Below are 24,643 nucleotides of genomic sequence, written 5' to 3'. Positions count from 1 at the left end.
GGGGAGGCCGGGGGTCAGCGGCGGGGTCGCGCCCGGCCGATCCGCCTCGATCCTGAGCCGCCCGATGCGGGCCTGCCCTACCTTGTTGGTGCCCTGGACGCACCAGACGTAGGCGCTCTCCCAGCGGATGTTGCAGTCCTTGCAGTGGTAGTAGCCGTACTTCTGCTCCAGGAACTGCCGGGCACAAGCGTTACTCGATGGGACAGGCACCTCCCGGGCCAGCCCGGCCCCCCTCCGCTCGGCCCTGGCCGCCCCTTACCTGAAAGCGCAGGCGGGTCTTGCTCGCCGCCGGCTCGCGCTTCTGAGGGGTGGCCAAGGGCTCCACCTGCGCTCCCGCCGCCGCCGCCGCCTCCTCCTCTTTGCTTTCCTCCGGCCCCGACGCCGGTGGCTCCGGGGTGACGGCCGGGCGCTGCTCCTGCGGCTCGGCCGAGCGCTGCTCCAAAGGCTCGGCGCCGGCCTCGGCGGGCTTCTCCCAGCTGTCCCGCACGGCAGCCGCCTCTGCCTCCCGCTGCTCCCGCACCGCGGCCGACTCCTCCTCGACGGCCGGCGACACCGTCTGCTCCTCCTCCTTCTGCGGCCGCCGCTCCGGCTCCTCCAGGAAAGCGGTGAGTCTGCGGGACGCCAGGGGCGAGTAGACGGCGATGGTGCGAGGGAAGCGCACGGCGCGGGTGCTGGTGGTGGCGGGGCTGCCCTGCTCTTGCTCCTGCTCCGCCTCACGGGGCCGCGGCACGCTGGGGGGCCCTGGGCGGCGCCGTAGGAGCGTGCGGGGCCCGAGGGAGCACTGCACTGAGGCGTCCTGCCGCGGGTTCACCTGCACGCCCACCTCCTTGGTGTTGGCCTTGCGGAGCCGCGGCGTCAGGTTGGGGTTCACCTGGGAGAGAATGGCTTTCAGCTGCGCCCGCTGGTAGTTGTCGAAGTATTCAGCGGCCGCCGCCGCGTCTCCATAGCCCGAGAAGTAGCCGCTGCCCCGCGGCCGCCAGCCGCCCGCCAGCCCGCCCTTGCCCTTTGGCGGCGGGTAGCGGTAGTAGGGATGGTAAGCGGCGTAGAGGTAGCTCTCCATCGCGTCCCTAGACATCACTCCGGACCCACAGGAAGGGACCGCAGGGGGGGACGGTTTTAAATACCCGGGGCGGGGCGGGACCGGAGTCGCAGCCGGGCTGCCCCCGCCCCTGCCGGGAGCCGACCTTGGTGGCCCGTTCCCATCCCCGCCCGGTGCGCGGCTTCGGGCGGGGAATTCCCTACCTCCCTTCAGAACAGCTCCCCTGGGGAGCCAGAGAACGCGGCCCTTAGCAGCCCCCCACGGGATTAATCAGCGGGGAACACAGGTTTGGTTCAGCTTTGCCGTGTATTTGTGGTGAGAACAAGCACAACGCTTTTATAGCGGGTGGGAGGGATGGAGATACACACACAAGGTGGTTTGCCCGTTCGTCCCGCTCGGCTTCGCCTGTGCAAAACTGCTGTCCCCTTCCTCCTGCCCACTCCTGCTGCGCCCAGGCGGGCAGGAACCTCCATGCCTGAAGACGTACAGTTACTGGATTGCATCACAGTGAGATCTTTTGTTTCCCTTCGGTTTTGATTTATTAGAATTTTTTTTTCATATTTATTTTCCTGGGAATACAACTGTCACAGTAATAAACACACATCACCTTGGACAATGGGAGCAGCTGGAGAAAAAGGATGGAGGCCGGGCAGCTCCGCTGGTGCGCGGCCCTGGCCGGGTTGCAAGCACAACACACATCACACGTCCCTGGGTGCCACCTCCTTGCCTCGCCTAAAGCGCCGTCCGCGTCGGCTCCATGGGGATGGAGTTGTGCTCCTCCGCGGTCACTGTGCCGTAGGAAGTGTCGGCCACCTCCTCTTCCTTCAGCTTCCTGTAGGAAATATCCGTGTCGTCCTCTTCCCCCAGCGCGTCCTGCTTGTGGCCGTCCCTGCCGTACATCTTGTACAGCAGCACGAAGAGTCCGGCTTCCGCCGACTGGAAAAGGGCATAGAGCAAGGGGAACATGTACATGCCCCCGATCAGCTCCGGGGGGAAGGTGAGCTTCAGGATGGCGGTGCAGAGCTGGACGTTTTGGCACCCTGTTTCCAACGACACTGTTCTCCTGCAGTGCGGGGGCATCTTAAAGAGCGTGGCCAAGCCGTATCCCAAGGCGTACCCGGCCAGAGGCATCAGCACTGCAATGGCGTAGACGGACGCGGGAATGTGTGCCATCAGGTCTGGGCCCAGCATGGTCCCGGTCAGGATGAACAGGATCACCAGAGTCACCAAGAGAGACCACAGGGAAATCTGGTGACAGACAGAGACAGTGATAAATGCCACAGGGGTTATTAGTCTAAAAGGATAAGCCGGGCACGTAAAGGCTTGAAACTCTCAACTGCAAACCGTGGTTGTGCTGCCCTTCCCGGGCTTGCTCTTGGCTCAGGGCTTTGCTGGCGTTTGATTATATCCTGGGAGAGGAAGGAGCTGAGATCACCTGCCATGATATTGCTTTAGGGTGACTTGCTAGGGAACTAGAAAGCCAGGGCTTGTGCTTCACTCTTCCTTTCATGATGAGGCTATTTTGTTTGCATGTTTTAAGCAAGTGTCACCGTGCCTGTGGTTTGGTTTAGTGAGCCTTTGGTGCAGTGGGAGCAGGGAGAGAGCAGGAGGCCAGGGAATGCCTCTGCTTTGGGGCCCAGGCTGCCTCCTGAGGGGCAATGCTGTGCCACCCTCCTCGTGTGCTGGTGTGTGACTGCACTTCCCTTTGCTTTCCGTCTCTGTCCCACCGTTTTATTCCCAGACTGAAAGTCCTTCTATTCCACGTAAGTAGCAGAATATGCCAGTGTGAAGCTACCATCGGTTCAGAGGAACCAGGAAGGTTACTGTTGTCAGATACCCTCCCCGTGCCCCGTCCCCGGGCATCCCGCGCTGCGCCGCCACTACCCGCCCGGGGGCCGTGCCTACCTTAACCAGGAGGTCGGCGGCGCGGGGGTGCCGGTATCGGATGAGCACCCCGAGGCCGATGGGCAGCAGGGTGCTGCCCAGCGTCAGGCTCACTGCTCCCAGGGGCAGCAGCTGCCCCATGGCCGTGTTGATCCAGGGGCGGCTGTAGATCCAGAGGCAGAGGGGCATCAGGAAGAGGGCCAGCAGCGTGGAGGAGGCTGTCATGATGATGCTGCGCCGGGGAAACCAGAGAGACGCCGGATCAGCAGCCGCCCGGCCGCGGGGCAGCCCCGGGGAGCCCCAGCCCCAGCGTGAAAGGGGCTTTGCAGCCTGCCTGGGCGCTTCTCGCAGCAAGAACTGTCCCCTTTCCCGGGTAGACTTTTTAGGGAAGGGGGCAGTGGGCGTGTGGGGGGGTCCATGTGAGACAGGAGAGCAAGCACTGGGGGTTTCCAGCTGCTCCATGCCCGTCCATCCCGGCCCCACCGCCGGCAAGGTACCCAGCCAAAGCGGGGTCGCCGCCGCCCGCGGCTGCCGAGAGACGAAGGGGAGAAGGACTCCTACCTGAGGTTCATGTCCCCGTCGACGAGCACCGACATGAGGTTGGAGAGGTTGCCACCGGGGCAGCAGCCGCACAGCAGCACAGCCACGGCCGCCACCTCGTCCAGGGCGAAGATGAGGGCGAGGAGGAAGGCCAGCAGCGGCATGGCCACGAACTGCCCCAGCAGCGCCAGCAGCAGCCCCACGGGCCGCCGCAGCTGCTGCCCCAGCTGCCCCAGCTCCACGGCACAGCCCAGCCCCAGCATGGTCACGCACAGCGCCAGTCCCACCAGCACGCTCAAGCCCTGGCTGAGGGACCGGTCCGCAAAAACCTCACCGCCGCCGCCGGCCGCCGCTGCCCCGCCGTCGGGGCCGCCACCTCCCGCCGTCACCGGGGGCTGCGCGGAGCCATCCATGGGCTGCGCGGAGCCATCCGGGGGCTGCACGGAGCCATCCATGGGCTGCACGGCCCCCGGGAGCTGCCGGCTCCCCGCCGAGCACCAGAGAAGGGAGCAGGCGGCGGAGGGGGCGTCAGTGCCGGGTGCGGCGGCGGTTGGCCCCGGCGGCCCGCGGAGCCCTCATCCCGGCTCGGCTCGACCCGGCCGGGCGCTCTGATGCGCTGCGGCCGCTTGCTGTCCGCCGTCTGTGTGCCCCGGGCGCTGCTCGCCTGTCCCCGGCACCCGCGCGGGGCCACCCCCGGCGTGGGCGGTGTCTCGTCGCCGCCTCGACGGCGGCAGCGCCCGGCCCCCAGCGCCGCCTGGCTCCGGAGGGAAGGGCAGACGGCTGCGGGGGGCTCCCGGCCGGCTCCTCCCCTCCCCGGTGCGACTCCCGGCAGCCTGCTTCTGGAGCTGGCACAGCCGCCCGCATCCTCCCAAGGGCCGAGGCAGCGTCGCAGTGTCACCCCTCTGCTGAGGGATAGCCACGCTGCTGTGAAAGATGCAGCAATGGGTGGGGTTGGATGGAAAGCCCTTTAGGAGGTCGAGGAGGCACTGCTTTCTGCTGGTGGGGCCCCAGAAGCTTGTAAGGAGAGGGGATGCTTTTATAGAACAGTCTGTGCAGGTGGAGGAGGCAGACAAGCTCAGAGGCACACAAGAATTCAGGGTAAGAAATGAGTCCATCGCTCAGAAATCACATCCGAGGGTGATTCTTGTGCTGTCTGTCATCTAACCCTGCTTACAGCATTTCTGTTCCCCTTATTTCATGCGTCTCATGTAATGCCTGTGTGTCACCCTGTTCCTTCCAAAGGGAAATGCTGTGTGGCAGCCAGGCTGGGCTTACAAGGGCAGGAGATCCCGAGAGGTGACTTGCTCTGTGTGCTTGGCACACAGACTGTCTTCTGTCACCCAGGGGATCTGAAGAGGTCACAGTCACCACCTCACATCACTGCTCCTGGGTGGGAGTAGCTGGCTTGGCATGTAGCATCCCCAGGGTGCCCCTTGGCTTCTGCACTGACCTCTGATCACTGTGGAGCACCTCAGGTCCCAACTCAAGTTGTGCTAGGGAAGGTTTAGGTTGGACATGAGGACCAGTTTCTTCTCTGAAGGGAGGGTTTGTCAAGCCCTAGGACAGGCTGCCCAGGGCAGTGGAGTGCCCATCTCTGGAGGGGTTTTGAAGCTGTGTAGATGTAGTGCTGTGGGACATGGCTTAGTGATGACCAGAGAGTGCCGTGTTAGCGGTTGGACTCTCCTAGGAGAGTTGGAGATCTTAGAGGCCTCTTGCAACCAGAACAATTCTATGATTCTAGGACTCAAGAAGGAGGCACCAAATTTAAGGAGGAAGCCTGTGGGAGCCACTCTGAGCAGCTGCTTGGTTTAAGCTTCATCAGAGAGCAGGTTTCTCAACAATTTATTAGGGTTGAATTTTAGGCTGTTCCAGGGTTTGAGGAGAAATTATTGGTGACTGAAGACAAAACCAAAGTGTCTGAGACTATTTGCTTATTAAAACTTCTCACTTGGGGCACAAGTGACACAAGAAGTGCAAGCAATACCTAGGGACAAAATCCCAGGCACAGCAACTTTGCCAGAATGGTGCCAGGCTCAATATTGTTCTGCCTGTGTTTGTTTCCTTGTCATTAGCCTAAGGAAAGATGAGTCATCAGAGCTGAACAGCCAAGTAACATCCAGATTGCTTTCGTTCATTCATATTTGGGGGCTCTGTGTGCTGCTAGAGGAGAGGAGAGCAAGGTCTGGCTGGCCTTGTGAGGCAGCAGCGTGCTCTGGAGTGAATTTTCAGGTCTGTATATGCAGGAAAGTGCTTGAAGTATGTTTATTGTGCTTCTCAAAGTCTTAGCCCTGCTGCATCTCACCCCAGCCCTCACACAGCCGGTATCTGGCCTCACGACACGCAGCCCATTTGCTTATCACATGCTCTCCGGTGCAGGAGCAACGCTCAGGCAGTTTTCCTGCGCCACGACCAAGCTGGCATCACCATGGGCAAGCCCCACTTGTGCAGAGCACAAGGCAGCTGGGTATCATAGAATCATTTCTGTTGGAAAAGACCTTTAAGATCAAGTCCAACCATTATCTATCTTTGCCAGGTCTGGTGCTAAGCCAGACACATCTCTGTGTCTTTTTGTCTCCTTCAGGAGTGGTGATTCAACCACCTCCCTGGGGAGCCTGTCAAGCAGGGGTGAAGGGTGCAGGCCAGGCCTCCTGTTTTGTCTCTGTCACTCCCCACTGAAGCAGGGCTGGGTGTGAGAAGATATTTTGGTGTCCTAATATTTGACATAGAATCTGTCCTATAGGCAGCTGTAGGAGGAGTGCAGTAAACCTAGATATGGTGAAGCAGGTGCAGCATCTCTCAGAGCCCACTCAGCCATCACAGACTTCAGTTTCAAGGGACACAATGACAGTGGGGAAATGTGGTGACTGCATTGTAACAAACCAAGGAGTCATGAGATTCTTCTTAAAACCTGTCAGCTGAAATTCAAACTTAACTCTTGGTTTAGGCAAGAGCAGTACTGCTGACCTCAGAGAAAGCCAGGTCTGAACCCAGCTGATGTACTTTGAATCAGAGAATTGTCAGGGTTGGAAGGGACCTCGAGGATCATCCAGTTCCAACCCCCCTGCCATGGGCAGAGACACTTCACACTACAGCAGGTTGCTCAGAGCCACCTCCAGCCTGGCCTTTAAAACCTCCAAGGATGAGGCTTCCACCACCTCCCTGGGCAGCCTGTGCCAGTCTCTCACCACCCTCCTGCAGAAGAATGATTTCCTAACATCCAATCTGAATCTACTCCTTTCTAGTTTTGCTCCATCCCCCTCTAGTCCTATAACTAGCCAACACCCTAAAAAGTCCTCCCCAACTTTCTTGTAGCCCCTTTCTGATACTGAAAGGCCACAAGAAGGTCTCCTCAGAGCCTTCTCTTCTGCAGACTGAACAGCCCCAACTCCCTCAGTCTGTCCTCATAGCAGAGCAGCTCCAGCCCTCTGCTCATCCTCATGGCTCTTCTCTGGACACCTTCCAGCACCTCTGCCATGTGTACTGTTACCCTGGGCAGCACCCAGCATTGTCTTCACATCCACTGTGAAGAGTGAAACATTTTGCCTGCTGCTGAGCATGATTTGTGTCTGTGACTCGCTGCAGCCTTTCCTGATGTCATCGCTGAAGTGCAGGCTGGAGCTGGGGTGGTGCTCAGGGGTGTTGCAGCTGTGGGCGTGCAGGCTCACACGTAAGCATGCACCACGGTGTACCTAAATCAATGCCTAATTGCTGCTGTGTTTTCCTGCACGGTGGGCAGGAGAAAGCCTGCTGCCTGCCCTGCTGTTACTGGAAGCAACAGATTGGCTATTAAGAGTATGAAAGGACTTGGCAAATAAACCTGGTCATATATCATTCTTAAATTATTCCTTGTTAGTCCTGCTGTTGAAAAATGGGTGAGAGGATAAGAGGCAGCAAGAGCAAGGAGAGAGAGGGAAAGGACTGAGTGAAGCAGGGGCTTGTGGTGGTTTGTAACCTGTACAAATAACATTGCTTTGCATTATTCTTAGGAGAGGGTTGATTTCCATAGCAGAGCACCTGTGCCTTCAACTGCTCTGGAGCAGCAGGAGTCCTTCACACACGAGGAATTCTCTTGTGCTCTTTCACAAGAGGAACTTTCTGGTGCCTTTAGTTTATTTCACTGGAACAGAGGGTGACAAATGGAAGATTGGTCTGGGAGGAATTTTAGCAGTGCTGCAAGAAAGGAGCAGAGCAACCTTGCTGGTGGCTCAGCTCTTGGCTGCTCCAGCACCTTGTGGGGAGATGCTGCTTCTGCCAGAGATTAAAAGCATCTGGCATAGCTCAGGCTCATTGGATAATTGCAGTGCAAAGAGGTTCCCTCAGTGTGCCCAAGGGGAGCTGCTGCGGGTGCCGTGCACTGTGCTGGATTTGGGGCAGCCAGAGGAGGTTTGGTGTGTTCAGCCTTCGTGCTCCTTACTCCGTGTGCTCGGGAGCTTCGGGCAGGAAGGGTTGGTTTGCAAATCCCAAGCGAGCTCTGGGTAAATCTCAGGTCTTGGGAGCCTAAATCCCAACCACGCCGCAGTTCAGGTGCGTGCCTGCCCCTGTGAGGAGCACTTTAAAAGCAGGACGATGGGCTGGGGTGGGGTGAGAGAGCAAAGGGTGGTCCCCTCCTGTTCTCCTGCCGTGCCGGTTTCGGTCGGTATCCCGTTCAGCTTCTCCCGGCTCGTTTCGTGCTGAGCCGCCGGTGTGCGGGAAGCGGCGGAGCCGAGCTGCTGTGGGATGGAGTCAGCCGCCCCTAAGTCACTCTGTGTCGCTCGGCCTGTCCCTGCTGGCTGATTTGCGGAGCTGTGTCGGTCATCTGCAGAGGAAGAGAGGCCTCCGGAGGACTGTCCTGCGGGATGGAGAGCTTTCCACACAGCCCCCTTAGGTGGTAGTGCTGCTAATGGCGCTGGGACAAAACACTGATGTGAAAGTCTCGTTCAGGTGAGACCTAGCAGGAGTAGTTTCTGATTTCAAGGGGTTGTACAATCTCTTTGCTTCTACTTTGCTTGCTATGCACCTAAGTTATGGATAGAAACAAAGGAAATTTAAGAGGTTTTGGGTTTTTTTCCATGGCAAAAAACAACTCTTTGATGTTACTGTTTTGGAGTAAAATGTTCTTGAAGGTATGTTGTGTGATCCCCTACACACAGCTCAGGGTAGGCTTGTGATAAACTCCATGAAATGCTTATGCTTGCTTTCCTTTACAACTTAGATCTGGAGCAGTTATTTTTGTGGCTCAGGAGAGTTAGGAACTGGAGGCTAGCTGTGCAAAGACAGTGAGTGGTGGTTTTGCTGCTGCTTCTTCCACAGTTACCTTTGGGCTAGGAAGAATGTCAGCTGGTCCTCTGCTGAAGCAGATCCCTCTCTGATACCTGGCTCCTGCTCCCTCTCTGGAGTAGCAGTAGAGAGAAGACTTCACACCTGTTGTCCTCTCCACCCATAGCTCACCTTCAGTGACTGTGAGGCCTTAGCAGACCTGTGGCTTTTCCCTTTTCAGTTATTTTCTTATTTGTTATTGTTTGGGGGCTGGCTCACTAAAGAGGTGAGAAAATATGTTCCAAGTTAAGATGAAGGATGGAGATCTGTGCCATTAAGTTGTTCCTAAGAAACCTTCCCAGGCAGAGACAGACAGAAACTGCTTTGCTGAGGGTGTGCTGATTGATTGACGTTGCAGCTGTCCCAAGCCACTTTTGTTTCACACAAAGGCAGAGAGCAGCTGGAGAACACGCAAGAGCCATGGGCTTGCTGTCAGTGCATTGCTCCTGCAGCTGTCTGTAGTGCAGAAAGGCTGGGACTGAACTGCCATGACTGCCTCCTAGGTTTCTCTGCTACCCTTCACCATGACACCTGGCCCCATCACCGCCCTGTCACACCTCATCCCAAGCTTGCTTTGCTTAAGGTCCCCTCTGTCCTGTCCTTAGTGTGGTGCTATGGCTCAATCCTGCTCAGTCAATCTCCACAATAATCAGCACTCCATGGCCAGTGTCCTCAACCAGACCCAGGGGTTGAATTTCAGGGTGAGGAAAATTAGATATGGGTACCTCCCTCCCCTCCTTGTTGGGAGCCCTCACTGTGTCTCTGTTTTCCCTACAGGCAGGATGCCACCAAACCATCCTTCCCTTTGGCCCAAATGGCAAAGGCACCCAGCCACCCTCCTCCACTGCATTGCATCTGCCTCCCCTCTTCCCCTGTGATCTGTGTTCATGGGAGTCCTCTCCCCTTCCCCTTACTGTTCCTTTTCCAAACAATGCCAGTCAGCATCATTTGGCACATGATGCTTTCAGTCCAGCTCTGCTCCATAGTTAAGGCTCCCTTGGGAGCAGCACTCTGCAACTCACAGCCTCTGAGATGTTATTAAACTGGTGTGGAAGGGAAACAGCAGAAACCTCGTTGCTGGGCTGCACCAACTCCTTTGTGCCCCAGCTGCCTGCTCAGTCTCTCTGAGCAGCTGGGGACAGATCCTTCCACCCAAGCTCTGGGTTAGCAGCCAAGGGCAGAAATCATTACAATAACCCCTCCATGTATACTTGGTGTTCCCCCCTGTTCATTTTTAAGCTGCCTGATGACCATGAATCAACAAGTAAGTGCATGACAGCTCAGGCTGCAGTGTTCCAATAATTCATAATTAGAACTAAGTGCTTAGGGCTGCGTGTGCTGACTTTGAAAAACAGGATGAGGAGATCTTTTGCCAGCCATCCCATTAGGAAGAGGCTTCTGGTCCATGAAAGGAGGTGAAAGCAGGGGGTGGTTGGAGAGTAATTTTGTAAATTGACTGCAGGCAGTGGTACCCCTACCAACTGTAAAGCAATTGCTAGCAGCAAGGTTTGCTTCAAGCAACCAAATGCCTTTGTGTGAGACACCTTGACCCAAATTCAGGTAAGAATTCTGCTGCAGAACAATTCTGTTGCCATTTGATCTTTTCCTGGAGCTGGAGCATTGTCAGGATTCAGAGGAAAAGTCATAATAAAATAAATGACCTGATGACTAATGCATGCCTTGGTCCAGGAGAGCCCAAATTAGCATCCTGTCCAGGCAGGCAGGGACAGGAGGTGAGCTGGGGCTGCTTCTGCAGGCACTGGGTTCAGCTTTAAAAGGTGTCTCAGTCTGGAGGGAGAAATAGACTTGGCTCTTTTTGAACAGTTCCTGTGTTATGAAATTAGAGGCACAAACATCAGCAGCCAGGTGATTTATTGACAGAATAAAGTGGATGGAACAGAAGAAGGGGAGAGACAGACAGAGAGAGGGGGGAAAATGAAGAGACAGAGAGAGAAGGAAATGCATTATATTACCACCCTCCCCCCAGCCCCAGGATGATTTGGGTCTGTGGAAGGCTGCTGCTGCATCCTTGTTGGCTTGTGCTGCCCACCCTGGAGGAAGGGAGGGAGAGATCCCGAAGTCCAAGTCCTTCTCTGAGCAGCCTCCAACCTGTGGTGTCTTCAGTGAAGATGTCTTTTCTCCGTGAGTCACAGCAGGCAGAACTTAGGGCATGGCTTTGCTGGTGGTGGTGAAGAGAGAGAGGTTCCTGGCCTGCTTCCAGGGTGTCTTCTCTGCTTGTCTCCTCCCCAGCAGGATTGCTCAGGTCTCTTATAGAGCTTTTTTAGTCACAGGTTGTTGTTTTTAGGTATGTGCTCAGGTATTGTCCCCAGGGACTCTTCCTGTGTATTCCTTGTGTGCTCCTCCTTTGCCTTTTGTGTACACACACTGCACATCAGGGGCTTATCATGCCAGCTGCTGAATCCCTTCTATAGAGTAGTACCAGTGGCCTCTGCCTGCTACACATTTCTCTTGCTTGGGGTTTTTTTCACCATCCCTGCCCTGGGCAGCTGTGTCTGGGCAAGGAGCAAAGGTGATTTTAATCTTTGTTGATTCACATCAAGAGAGGCAGGACTTAGTCCCTTACAAAAGGCAAATAGCACTTGGAAGCACACAGGCTCTCAGGGATGATGGTCACAGCCAGGCTTTAGAGACTGGCATGCCCTGGGTGGTGCTGCCCTGACAGAGCCCCAAACAGCCTGTTTGGCATCTGCAAGGGGGGTGGGCTCTGGTGGCTGTGAGGGGACAGGGTGGGTGGGCTCTGGTGGCTGTGAGGGGATAGGGGTGTCACTGAGGCCAGAGAGCACCTTGAAGATGGGATGTGTACAAGGTGGTAAATGGAGGGGCTTCAGCATGCACCACATCCAGCTGGGCTTACTGCCTTCCATCTCCCATGGAGGATCCCAGCCCCCTCTTAATTTCCTATGCAGGAAGCTGGTCAGGGTTAGGGACATAAATCAAAGGAGGCAGAGCATGTAAATGTGGGCTTGTGCCTGTGAAAACCTCTGCTTGAGGTCTTTGCAAAAGAATGGCAGAGTAAATGGCACCAAGGCTGTGGTGTCCCACAGAAGAGTTTGAATGCCAGGAAACCACAGAAGTGAATTTAATGCCAGTCAGCAGCAGTTGCCTCATAGAATTTATGTAATTGAAGAAAGACACCCCAAAGACAAATTACATCCCTCCTCCCAGCAAAGCTTTCTCCATATTAAAAGGCATGTTAGTGGTGAGCCCCATGGGAAGGACTGGAGTTAATAGCATCAATATTCTATCCTTGCCCTCAGCTGCCATTTACAGGTGCCTGGATGTGGAATGGGATCCTTTTGTGTTAGAAACCATAGAAAGAACAAAAATGCTTCTTGTCCTGCTGCCAAAGCTGTACCAAGTAGTAAAAATGAGTAGCAGTAGTGCTGATCAAGCAAGCACCAAGCCCCTCAGAACAGGGGCACTAATGCCTAAATTAAATCTCAAGCTAGCTAGAAGGAATCTCAGGCAGATGGGAAGAAATAAATCTCACACAGGGTCTCTGAATACATGTCTTAGGATTCATAGCACAGCATCACCTATGGAAACAGCATTGGCACTGCTAGAGGGTAGGGAGGCTGTTCAACAGGATCTGGACAGGTCAGACCCGTGAGCCAAGGCTCATTGTATGAAGTTCAACAAGGCCAACTGCCAGCTCCTGCACCTGGGTCACAACCACCCCATGGGAAGCTACAGACTGGGGGATGTGTGGTTGGAAAGCTGCAGCTTGGAGAGGGACCTGGGGGGTATCAGTTGATAGCTGACTCAATGTGAGTCAGCAGTGCCCAGGTGGCCAAGAGAGCCAACGGCATCCTGGCTTGGATTAGAAACAGGGTGGCCAGCAGGGACAGGGAGGTGATCATCCCCCTGTGTTCAGCACTGGTGAGGCCACATCTTGAGTATTGTGTTCAGTTCTGGGCCCCTCACTCCAGGAAGGACATTGAGGGGCTGGAGCCTGTCCAGAGAAGGGCAATGAGGCTGGGGAAGGGCCTGGAGCACCTGGGCTATGAGGAGGGGCTGAGGGAGCTGGGGGTATTCAGTCTGGAGAAGAGGAGGCTGAGGGGAGACCTCATTGCTGTCTCCAACTACCTGAATGGAAGCTGGTGTGAGGAAGGGGCAGCCTCTTCTCTTTGGTGTCAAGCAACAGGACCAGAGGAAATTGTTCTAGGCTGTACCAGGGGAGGTTCAGGCTGGATGCTAGGAAATATTTCTTCATACAGAGGGTTCTCAAACATTAGAATGGTCTGCCCAGGGCAGTGCTGGAGTCACCATCCCTGGGGGTGTTTAAGCTGTGTGTGGATGTGGTGCTTAGGGACATGGTTTAGGATTGACCCTAAACTGGGTCAAGGGATGGCCTGTATGAGCTTGGAGGTCTCTTACAACTGGATGTGTGCTGTGATTCTGTGACATGTTGTTCTCTGGGCACTCTTACACCTGTGATGAAGTAGGACATTTTTTCATAACCAAAGGAATCTCTTGGAGTTCAAACCTGTGGCATCAGTAGGACTTGTACCTTGCTGCAGCTGAGGAAAGTGTCCCCTGGGTTTTGCACACCTCTTCATTTTCCAGGGAGATGGAAGCATGGATGTGTCTGCCAGCAGGATCTTGCATTGCCTTTCTGGGGTGCATGAGCAGAATTGCTGAGTGAGAAGCCAGGGAGATGTTTCTTCCTGCCTGAGGTGTCCACTTGACCACAGCTTGAATGTAATCTCTTCACAACAACCTCACAAGTCCCCAGAGGTGCAATGTGTTTAAGCTGCTGCAACAGAGGGGCAAAGAGAACCAGTGGTGCTGAGGGGGAGGCAGCAGCCATCTCCCAGCAAAGGACAGTCAGACAGCTCTGTAGCAGGGGGAGCTGCCTCTGCTGACATCACTGTCAGGCAGTGCAGTGGGGACAAGTGACCCCACAGAACTCCTCCTGGCCTCTGGTACCTTTTGTGAATGCTCCTTGTCCTCTGCTGTGGTGCCCACCAGTGCTGATAAACGTCTCTGTGTGCTGTAGCTGCACTTGTGGTCATAGCTGCTAGCAGCACTTGGGGGGTCTGGGCAGTTGGTGAGGGTCACAGCCTAGAACCAAAGTCTGCAGCCCAAACTCTTCGTGAGTAGCATCCTACATGCTGGCTGCCTGCTAATGGGCTTTGGGCAGAGCTGTTTTGAGAGCAGATGGTTGGAAGGAGTAGTAAAAGGCTGCTGGCCCTTTATTTGAGGGTGGAAGAATACACCTTCAAATCAAGAACAGCAAATGGTCAGCACAAAGGTACAGAACAGGCACCTTGAGAGCTGCTGGCCCTTCCCTTTTCAAGTCAAGATTTTTGACAGCACTTCCAATTTTCACTAGAGAATGAAAGCTATTATCTGAGAACCAAGGGGCAGAGGTTAGAAAGACCTTAAGCAGCCAAAAATACCATTTCAAGGGCATGACAAAGAGTAAGAGCAGTTGTGCAGCCAAGGCACTGAGCACTAATAGACCAGCAGGATGGCATTCAACAAGTCCAAGTGCTGCACTTTGGCCACAACAACCCCAGGCAGGGCTACAGGCTGGGTCAGAGTGGCTGGAGAGCAGCCAGGCAGAGAGAGACCTGGGGGTACTGGTGGATAGTAGGCTGAACATGAGCCAGCAGTGTGCCCAGGCAGCCAAGAAGGCCAATGGCATCCTGGCCTGCATCAGGAACAGTGTGGCCAGCAGGAGCAGGGAGGTCATTCTGCCCTGTGCTCAGCACTGGTTAGGCCACACCTCGAGTCCTGTGTCCAGTTCTGGGCTCCTCAGTTTAGGAAAGATGTTGAGATGCTGGAAGGTGTCCAGAGAAGGGCAACAAAGCTGGGGAGGGGTCTGGAGCACAGCCCTGTGAGGAGAGGCTGAGGGAGCTGGGGTTGCTTAGCCTGGAGAAGAGGAGGCTCAGAGGAGACCTTATTGCTCTCTACAACTACCTGAAGGGAGGTTGCAGCCAGGTGGGGGTTGGTCTCTTCTCCCAGGCAAGCAGCACCAGAACAAGAGGACACAGTCTCAAGCTGTGCCAGGGGAGATTTAGGCTGGAGGTTAGGAAGAAGCTCTTCATAGAAAGAGAGATTGGCCATTGGGATGTGCTGCCCAGGGAGGTGGTGGAGTCACCATCCCTGGAGGTGTTCACAAAAGGCTTGGATGTGGCACTTGCAGCCATGGTTTAGTTGTCAGGAGGTGTTAGGTATTAGGCAATAGGTTGGGCTTGATGATCTCTGAGGTCTTTTCCAACCTGGTTGATCCTGTGATGTCGTGACCAAATGCCAGTTCCACTGTCACTTGTACAAAAGCATGGGTTGCAGCTGAGCTCTTCCCAGGGCATTTTGTGGCTCTGATGCCCAAGCCTGAAGCCCTGAAGAGCCAGGGCTCTGCAGAGGAGGAGACTGCCCCATCCTTCCCATGGCAGAGCTGTGACAGCACCAGTCTGCAGTCACTGCTCTTGCCCCAGAGCTGAAGCTGCTGCTCTCTAATAGAATGTATGTATTTATATATTCTACCTTTTAATATTCCCTGGTGGTGGTGTCCTCAGACACTGCTGGAACTCCTTTACAAAGTATATTTGGAGGCTGTGCCACTCGGTGGTGAGTGATACATGCCTCATACAAAGGCAGTCAAATGATTCCAGCACGGATCCAAGGGTTTCCAATCCAGCAATTCAAACTGGAAGTAAAGGTGCTGTGATCTGTGGTGTCCCACCACTGGGATTCTGTAGCCAGGGACTCATGGCTTGCTCCTCTGTCCTGTGTCTTCCCAGGTGCTCTGACTATATTCAAGTGGCCCTTGGCTCGGAGAGGGCTGGGGGAGCCTCTCTCTTGTGTGCTCTGCTGCTGGGCTGTAGCCTTTCCTTGGCTCTTCTGGGATTCGGTTCTCTTGGGGCTTTCCCCTTTCTGCTTTGGTCCAGGTGTATTTGGTTTGCTAGGGCAGGCTCTGCACTTGCTACTCAGGCAGCATTTGGCTCTTGCTGCTTGCTGGGTGAGAACAAGGCCAAGTGCCTACCTCCTTGTCTGGTTTAAATACTGTCCCAAGGCAATTAGTTCCCTTTGGTAACACAGAGCCCTGATAACTGGACCTGTGGGATGGGGCACATCCAACCATGTCCAGGGGCACACAGAGTCACAGCTGTGTTACAAGGTTAGTCACACATGCTAGGTGTTCATCTGGACCCCAGGAAGTGTCCAGGTTTGCACATTCACAGATGCTTAACCTGTTGTATGGGTTAGGGCATGTTTTGGGGCTTGACCCTTCAGGACACTCTGCAGCACAGGTTCCTACATCCCAGCGATTCCACAGCTGGGTGGGTGGCAGTGGGAGATGGTGGCTCAGTAAAAGGCTGAGGCTGTTGATCAGAGCTGCTCTGGAGGGAGGCTGTGTTGAGTGCTGTGTTCACTGCAGGGAGCCCTGCTGTGGAGAGAAGAGAGGGCAGGCTGTGTGTCTCATGCCATCCACCCCAGCTGTGAGTAGCTCAGCACAAGTCTCTTTACATCCCAGAGTCCTGAGGTGATGCTGAGTGGTGTTACACATTTAGCTGGAAGAAACCCAGACCAGTGGGGGGGAAAATCCTTCTGGAATCTTAAAGTGATTTCAGGAGGTTTAAATCCACCTAACTTGGAGTGAAAACTCTAACAGGGATAGTTCAGACTCTAAGTCACAAAATGTGGCCCAGCCCTCACTCTAGTGCCTGGGCACTCCTGGGAGGGAAACAAGGAGAGCAGAAAAGAAAACCCAGCAGGATTTATAAGAGCTAAAAGGCACAAGACAGTAAACCTGGAGGGCTAGCAGAGTGAGCAAATGGGCTATAAATGCAGCTACCTGCTGCCTTTTGAGATGAGCTCCCTGGCAGGCAGAACTCAGTGATTTGCTTTGGTAATTTGTGTGGGTTTAATTGTCTTCCCAACAGAAAGTGGGGACATGCTGATAGGAAGAGTCTGCTCAGGAAAATAACTTGAGAGAGCAGCACAGGAAGATGGCCTGGGCAAGGAGTGGGAGAGCTGGACTGAGCCAAGGTGCTGCAGGGGGGCTGTGGGTTGAGCCTGTAATGAGAACCACTTCTTCCTGTCCTGCCATTGAGGCACTGAAGCCCAGGGCAAGGAGCCCTAAACTGATGGAGTGCCTCTGTCAAGGTGGGACAGTAAGGGTTAGAAATGAGTGGAGCAGGCTGTGCAGCAGCAAGCCTCGAGCAGGAGGTTGTGAGGGGGTTGAGGAGGAGTTTTCTATTTCCTCTGCTGTCAGGGGATCATTGAGCAGGAAGCCTCTCACTGGTGGCTGGAGGGGTGCAGGTGCCTGCTGGGGGCTGTAGCTCACTGCCCAGGGCAAAGTTTTCACGTGGAGATAAGTCACAAAGTGAGAAGCCCACTAGATATGATTGCAGCCTTGTGCTCTGCTGAGCAGAGGGTGCTCAGAATTTGGCAGCCTTTAGCAGAGCCTTGTGGTGCTGAAAACACCTTCAGAGGTGCAGGAGGGGGCTGAGCTGAGCTTGGGTGCTTTACTAGGCTCATGCCTTGAAGCAGCTCCCTTTCAATATTCCCACAGCATGTTTGTGTAGCTGGGTGCTGCCATCCACACCCAGGGGAGCTGAGCCTGGGTGAGTGGCAGCAGGGACACAGCAACTGAACTGTGTTGAGTTGTTCTGCAGGGGAGCTGAGCCTGGGTGAGTGACAGCAGAATCACAGTAACTGAACCTGTGTTGAGCTGTTGTGCAGGGGAGCTGAGCCTGGGTGAGTGGCAGCAGGGACACAGCAACTGAACTGTGTTGAGCTGTTCTGCAGGGGAGCTGAGCCTGGGTGAGTGGCAGCAGGGACACAGTACCTGAACCTGTGTTGAGTTGTTCTGCAGGGGAGCTGAGCCTGGGTGAGTGGCAGCAGGGACACAGCAACTGAACCTGTGTTGAGTTGTTCTGCAGGGGAGCTGAGCCTGGGTGAGTGGCAGCAGGGACACAGCAACTGAACTGTGTTGAGCTGTTCTGCAGGGGAGCTGAGCCTGGGTGAGTGGCAGCAGGGACACAGCAACTGAACCTGTGTTGAGTTGTTCTGCAGGGGAGCTGAGCCTGGGTGAGTGGCAGCAGGGACACAGCAACTGAACTGTGTTGAGTTGTTCTGCAGGGGAGCTGAGCCTGGGTGAGTGGCAGCAGGGACACAGCAACTGAACCTGTGTTGAGTTGTTCTTTTCTCAGAAGGGAAAAGAATAATCCCTGGGCTCTGACATTTGCAACAGACATTATCTGCTCTCTGACATTTGGGCTCATAAACTGAGGTCAACCAAATTTCAGTTCTTAACTCACTCCACTGTATCAGACAAGATCGGCACTGACTGCCTGACCCTTTCTCTACGTAGCAGCCCACCTGCCCCTCACCTCCAGCACATGAGTGATGAAGCCTGGAACTTGGTTCAGTGATGATCAACTAAGCACCAGGAAAATGCATGAGGTGTCCTCAAAAAGTGCATGGCAGAGCAGGGGGCTGGCTGAGGGTCTCTCATAGCCCCCTCTTGCACATCATGGTTTTTGATCCCACTTGTGTTCAGGAGGATGGCATGCACTGAGTCCACAGCACCAGCAACCTGGGAGGGCAGGTGCCTGGTGTTGGCAGTGGCTGCTGTGCTTCTGCAGCTGCTTCCTCAGCAAGGAGTGTTGGGGTAGCAGCTGTGGCCGTGCTGCCTGTGCTTTGTGTGGGGGCAGGGGCCTTGTGTGGCTGCTGGTTCTGGCCAGCAAGGCTGGGCATGGGCAGGGAAGGCTCCTTTCCCAAGGCTGAGTGGTGGGGGTGACGTTGCTGTCACTGACATCCAGGCGTGGCTTGAACAGGACAAGAATCAGGGCAAGGTTTTCAAGCTGCTTTGAAGCCAGGGCAGCTGAAGCAGCACTAAGAGTGGTTTTGTGTGGGTGCATTAGCCCTGTGGGCAATGGATGAACAGAACAATACAAGCTGGCTCCGTGGCTGTGAGTAAATGTAGGGGAAATGGACAACTGTAGGGCTGAGAAATCTGAGGGTAAGACAGGAGCTGAGGCAGAGGGTGAAGGGCAGTGGGCTTGCCAGCTCTCCCCTCATTCCCCTTTCTTTGAGCAGGGACACAATGTGCTTCAGTCAAACGTCATTTCCAAAGGAGGAGAGTGAGAAGGATACACTTAAGATGGCACAAGATATCCCTGTCCTGCTGATCTGCATTAAGACAAACAGCTCTGCTTGAAGAGAGATGATGCTCTGGGCATGTATCAGGTGCAGTCAGCCAGCAGTGCTGCTGGCCTTACCCACAGCCCTGAATGGGCTGCAAATCCAACTCCTTGCCATCCAAGCCTTGGTCCAGCATGGCTTCCTCCTGTCAGCATTTTGGCACCCATCTGAAGCCCAGTGAGGGCTGTGAAATGAAGGGGCTGCATTAACCCTGAGTGCAAGCAGGGAAGGATCAGTTCAGGCACCAAAGCTTTTGGAAGGCTGTGGACAGATTTGTTTGCTGACAGTGTCTGAAGGGAAACAACAAACACAGGCTACAGCCACCTACAACTACCTGAAAGGTGGTTGTAGGCAGGTGGGGGTTGGTCTCTTCTCTCTAGCAACCAGCATCAGAACAAGAGGACACAGTCTCAAGCTGTGCCAGGGGAAGTTTTGGCTCAAGGTGAAGAGAAAGTTCTTCACTGAGAGAGTTGTTAGCCATTGGAATGTGCTGCCCAGGGAGGTGGTGGAGTCACCATCCCTGGAGGTGTTCAAGAGGGGATTGGACGTGGCACTTGGTGCCGTGGTCTAGTCATGAGGTCTGTGGTGACAGGTTAGACTTGATGATCTTTGAGGTCTCTTCCAACCTTAGTGATACTGTGCTGGATTCTATGGCCCTGCTCTAACAGGGGGGGTTGGACTAGTCACAGCAACCCCATGCAGTGCTACAGGCTGGGGTCAGAGTGGCTGAGAGCAGCCAGGCAGAGAGGGACCTGGGGGTGCTGCAGTGTGCCCAGGAAGCCAAGAGGGCCAATGGCATCCTGGCCTGCATCACGAACAGTGTGGCCAGCCGGAGCAGGGAGGTCATTCTGCCCTGTGCTCAGCACTGGTTAGGCCACACCTTGAGTCCTGTGTCCAGTTCTGGGCCCCTCAGTTTAGGAAGGAGGTTGACTTGCTGGAACAAGTCCAGAGAAGGGCAACAAAGCTGGGGAGGGGTTTGGAGCACAGCCCTGTGAGGGGAGGCTGAGGGAGCTGGGGTTGCTTAGCCTGGAGGAGACTCAGGAGCGGCCTTCTTGCCATCTACAACTCCCTGAAGGGAGGTTGTAGCCAGGTGGGGGTTGGTCTCTTCTCCCAGGCAAGCAGCACCAGAACAAGAGGACACAGTCTCAAGCTGTGCCAGGGGAGGTTCAGGCTGGAGGTGAGAAAGAAGTTCTTCATAGAAAGAGTTATTGGCCATTGGAATGTGCTGCCCAGGGTGGTGGTGGAGTTACCATCACTGGAGATGTTTAGAAGGAGCCTGGATGGGGTGCATGGTTGCATGGTTTAGTTGATTAGGTGGTGTTGGATGATAGGTTGGACTTGATGATCTTGAAGGTCTCTTCCAACCTGGTCTGGTCTTTTCTATGCTATATCCTGAGGTCCTTTCCAACCCCTAACATCCTGTGATCCTGTGCCACAGTGCAGCTGTCTGAGAAAACACAGGGCTAAACCCCCTAAACAGTCCTGTGGAGAGTGAGTCTGCTGGAATCTGCTCCCTTCAGTCCTTTAACTCTTCAGGCAGCCAGCCCCTCCCTTAGCAGCAGGCTGTGTAACACTTGGCTGCTCCAGAGGACACCAACTGCCTGTAGGTGTCAGCCTTATAGCACGGCACAGATGTAAGAGCAGGGGCTTGGGTTGGTTTTTTAGATCAAAGCCACCTCACATCACAGCTGGTTTACTTCAAAAGGAAACCTGTTAACCAACACCCCCAATCCCCACACCCCCAAGTTGCCTCCTGTCCTTACAGCAGAACTAAACCCAAAGCACTCCCAGATTTGTTTTCCTCATCTGTTTTTCTGTCTCAGCAAGATTTGGATTAAAAGGCAAGGTTTGAATGATCAGTGCTCTGCAGCCACCTCAACACTCCTCAACCCTTCTGTCTCCTTACATGGGTCACTGTTTCTTCACCACTGTGATCAACCACACTGTGTGGAACCCCCAAATGTGCTCCCATGCCTTCCCTCAAGGCCACTGCAGAAAGAGTATTTTGTGTCTTGATTCTGGTACTAATTATAAGTAATTGTTTAATATAGAAGAGCTTGGTACAGAAACCTACTAAGAGAGAGGCTATTAACTGCCTCTGATTTTGGCACTGCTCTATTTTCCTGAAGGGGTGTGGGGGAAGTGGTACTTGAGTGGAGAACAGGGTTGGGGAGGAAGGCAGAGGGAAATGGGGCTGTTTTGCCTGGAGGAGGCTCAGAGATGGCACTGCTCTCTACAACTGCCTGAAAGGAGCCTGCTGTGATGTGGGGGTTGGGCCTTTTCACCCTAGAATTAAGTGACACAGCCAGAGTAAATGGCCTCAAATTCATGGCCTCAGGGCCACGAGGATGATCAGAGGGCTGGAGCACCTCTCCTGTGAGGACAGACTGAAGGAGTTGGGGCTGTTGAGTCTGCAGAAGAGAAGGCTCCCAGGTGACCTAATTGTGGCCTTCCAGTATCTGAAGGGGGCTAGAGGAAGGCTGGGGAGGGACTGCTCAGGATCTCAGGTAGTGATAGGACTAGGGGGAATGGAATGAAGCTGGAGGTGGGGAGATTCAGGCTGGAGGTGAGGAGGAAGTTCTTCACCATGAGAGTGGTGAAGCCCTGGAATGGGTTGTCCAGGGAGGTGGTCGAGGCCCTGTCCCTGGAAGTGTTTCAAGCCCAGGCTGTCTGAGGCTCTGGCCAGGCTGATCTAGTGTGGGGTGTCCCTGCCCATGGCAGGGGGGTTGGAACTAGATGATCCTTGTGGTCCCTTCCAACCCTGACTGATACTGTGATTGTAAGCTGTGCCAGGAGAGATTGAGGGTGGCTACAAGGAAAAAATTCTTTACCAAAAGGGTGGTCAGGCAGAGGAACAGGCTGCCTAGGGAGGTTGTGGAGTCAGCATCCCTGGAAGCCTGTGACTGAAATCAGGTTTCACCCACAGGCAGGGTTGTGCTCAGTTGCTGAGTTACAGGGGAGCTGCTGATGGTAACTTCAGGAACCAGGCTCACTTTGCTGGAAAGAAACCACAAACCCAACCAGAATTTCTAACAGCTTTTGGAAACAAAATGGGTTACAAAAAGAATGCTCCAGGAAGTAGTTTGTGGTAAGAATATTTTTTATATATATATTTAAACACTTTTAAACACTTACAAAAACCCCATTCAAACAAAACCAAGGGGGGGGGGGGAGAAAAAGTTTAAATAACTTTGGAAGCAGAACAAGTCCTTCTGCCTTCACACACACAACACTTCCCAGCTGTTGGCACAAAAAGGAATCCACATTCATAAACCCCCTCACTATGACAGCAAACATAAGTTAAATAAATCATAGGCACTAGTTTATCAAACCCCTAATTCCACACCTCTGCAGTAAATCTCTACACACAGAGCCCCTGTGGCTTCCTGCTCTCCAGAAACTGGTGATGCACAGAGGCTTTGCTCAGTAAACAGACAGCTCTTGCTGCGTGTCAGGGGAGAACAGCAGAGACAAGGATCCTCAGGAAACTGAGAAGCTGAACTTCCCCAAGTGAGCAGTTACTTAAGGAAATGCACACAGCAGGCTGGTGCAGCCATGGTAAAGCTCTCAGTGCTATCTCAACTGACTTGCAGAAGTCAGCTGAGTGTTGGATAAAACCCACCCCTTAAAATTCACCTTTCCTGGACTGCAGGGGCAGCATTGCTTTGTGGAAGGCTGAGATGTTCACAGCTGGGCTGCAGTGTGAACATGCAGTGAGGCTACTTGCACTTGATCTGCTCCTCCCTCCTGCTTGGCAGTGGCAGCAGGCACTGACACCCACCAGCCACGCCAAATGGCACCAGCCTAGGCTACTGCTGTGTACTGGGCTGCTGGGGCAAGGTAGTTTCTTTCCCCTTACTGCATTACAGTATATTTGATACTCTCACTTCAAAGAGGCTGGAGCCTGAAGTCATTCATCACCCCAAAGTTTGCTTGAGTAATCAGAGCTGCAAGTTAGTCTCCACTGCTCCCTATTTGGCTTCTTCCAAGTCAAGTAGTATTGCATGGCTTTTCATCCAGGGAAATGGTCATGCTGGCCAGAAATCCAAGGCCCAGAATTTCAGGGTTAGTTATCCTCTTAGTGGTGGGAGTCAAAATACACCAGCAGTTCCAAACTCAAGGTACTCATGGGGGTTGAAGGCTACCTACCATCCAATCCAGCTTGTAGTGTCTGTCAGTCATTGCACAAAGGATTTGCCATTCACATTCTCTTACTTTATCAACTGTACATCCAAAATACTGAACAAGCTTCAAACTAATTCCCTTCTGGTTTTTAACTAGTCCCACCCCACACAACTGCAGTCACAAAGGTTTGCCTGATAGCTTCCACCACAGAAAACAACGGTTGAGAGGCTAAAGGAGTTGGTTCTGAGCAAAACGTGTCAGAATGAGTCAGAGCCACCAGAGGAATTTAATAGCTTGTAAACAGACACAGCAGGTTTCATACTCTCTTACCAGCAATGTTAAGATACACATATGTAAGGCAAAGTACATCTTGAAACACACTTCACGTGGGCAGTATCTTCTGTAAAAATATTTACAATGTCACATGAACCCAAGTTAAGAAAAATGGATGAAAGTAAAAAAATAGGCTACAGGAAACTTCCTCATACCATGGAACATCACCTAAATGAATATCATTTGGCATCAAGAGTCAACTCATCACCTTAAAATCTGTATGGTACAAGTGCATAGTTGTGTCTCCTCCTCAAATGCCAGCATCTGCGGGTGCTCCAGGCTGCGAGCGCAGCGGGGTGGTGTCGGAACAGGGGAACTTTAGGACTTGCTCTTTCCTTGGTGAGGAAACCTGCCAGAAATAAAAAGCTGTCCCCCAGGTGGCGAGCCATGTGTTACAGAGGTGGCTACAATAGCAAAGGCCATCTTTCCTGAGCCAGGAGCTGTAAGGTTACAAAGGTTGTAGGAGCGGTACTGAGCCCTTTTGGCAATGGATCGGCTAAGAGCACGCGGAGCTGAGCGCTCAGCGGAGGAAAGATGCAATCTGTACTATTGCATTTGGTGTGCCTGCTACATTCAAACCTTGCACCTTCTCAACAGCCATGGCTGCACACTGCCTGTTCTGCCAGAGTCGCTCCAGGTTCTGCAGGAGGCACGTACCACTGCCCCAGGGAGAACCCCAGGCAGCTGCCAAAGGCAGTGTGTCACTGGCACTGCAGCGGCCTGCGATCAGAACGTTAGCCCTGATTAGTGTAGTCTGGTTGCAATCACCAACCTTGCTGCTGAGCTAGCCCAGGCTGAAGGTGAAGCTCTGAGCAGCATAAGCCCCGTGCCACACTTGCTCTTTCTCAACATGGGCATTTCTTTGGCATTTGTTAGGTTTCTGCCCAGACCTTGGCCACTGTCATCCATATTGATTCATTTTTAGCAAGCAAGAAACCCCCCCAAGAACTGATAGCCATTTAATGCAGAAGTGATTGTATGACCACCAAACATCTGATGTTAGATGTCATTAAAGTGCTGCTTTATAATCTCTGCCAGTTTGTGCTAATTTAGAGACAGAGAGGTCTGGAATTTCTACCAATCCCAAAAGTCTCATCTGAACAGTTTGTGTAATGCAGCTGTCCTTGAGCCTGGTGAGGAAGCATCCATGAGCACTGGGACTCTGCACTCAGCTTTGCAGGTCAGTAGCAGCCATCTTTCCAACTCTCGTCTTTCACGCTGCCGTAGGTTTTGGGAGCAGGTAAGGAT

At 53.9% G+C, this 24,643-nt stretch overlaps 3 protein-coding genes and 1 long non-coding RNA gene across 6 annotated transcripts in view; 1 reads left to right on the top strand and 3 right to left on the bottom strand.

Annotated features, from left to right (window-relative positions):
* ZAR1 (zygote arrest 1) overlaps positions 1–1,089 on the bottom strand; it is a 4,627-nt gene extending 3,538 nt beyond the window's left edge. For both annotated transcript variants that reach the window (XM_068137661.1, XM_068137662.1), the window contains exons 1-2: positions 260–1,089; positions 82–174 (exon numbers count right to left, since the gene is read on the bottom strand). In XM_068137661.1, the coding sequence (XP_067993762.1) occupies positions 82–174; positions 260–1,075 (909 nt within the window). In that variant the 5' untranslated portion in view covers positions 1,076–1,089. The remainder of the gene's footprint in view (positions 1–81; positions 175–259) is intronic.
* LOC137440903 (uncharacterized) lies at positions 358–23,507 on the top strand. The gene is made up of 2 exons (XR_010987252.1): positions 358–605; positions 21,864–23,507. It is a non-coding gene; the product is annotated as an uncharacterized lncRNA (long non-coding RNA).
* On the bottom strand, positions 1,334–4,016 carry SLC10A4 (solute carrier family 10 member 4). Its single transcript, XM_068137663.1, has 3 exons — positions 3,485–4,016; positions 2,945–3,155; positions 1,334–2,287 (listed from the first exon to the last, which is right to left on the bottom strand). The coding sequence occupies exons 1-3, from the start codon at positions 3,916–3,918 to the stop codon at positions 1,772–1,774; spliced, it is 1,161 nt and encodes a 386-aa protein (XP_067993764.1). The 5' UTR covers positions 3,919–4,016; the 3' UTR covers positions 1,334–1,771.
* Positions 23,330–24,643, bottom strand: part of SLAIN2 (SLAIN motif family member 2) — a 42,742-nt gene continuing 41,428 nt past the window's right edge. For both annotated transcript variants that reach the window (XM_068137659.1, XM_068137660.1), the window contains one exon: positions 23,330–24,643. In XM_068137659.1, coding sequence (XP_067993760.1) covers positions 24,577–24,643 — 67 coding nt within the window. In that variant the 3' untranslated portion in view covers positions 23,330–24,576.

The sequence above is a fragment of the Melanerpes formicivorus genome, unplaced genomic scaffold (assembly GCF_026170545.1).
Source record: "Melanerpes formicivorus ecotype bairdi unplaced genomic scaffold, bMelFor1.0.p_v2 SCAF_4, whole genome shotgun sequence".
In the NCBI taxonomy this organism is placed as follows: Eukaryota; Metazoa; Chordata; class Aves; order Piciformes; family Picidae; genus Melanerpes; species Melanerpes formicivorus.
The sequence above is the reverse complement of the archived record's forward strand: the minus strand, read 5'-3'. Positions and strand labels throughout refer to the sequence as shown.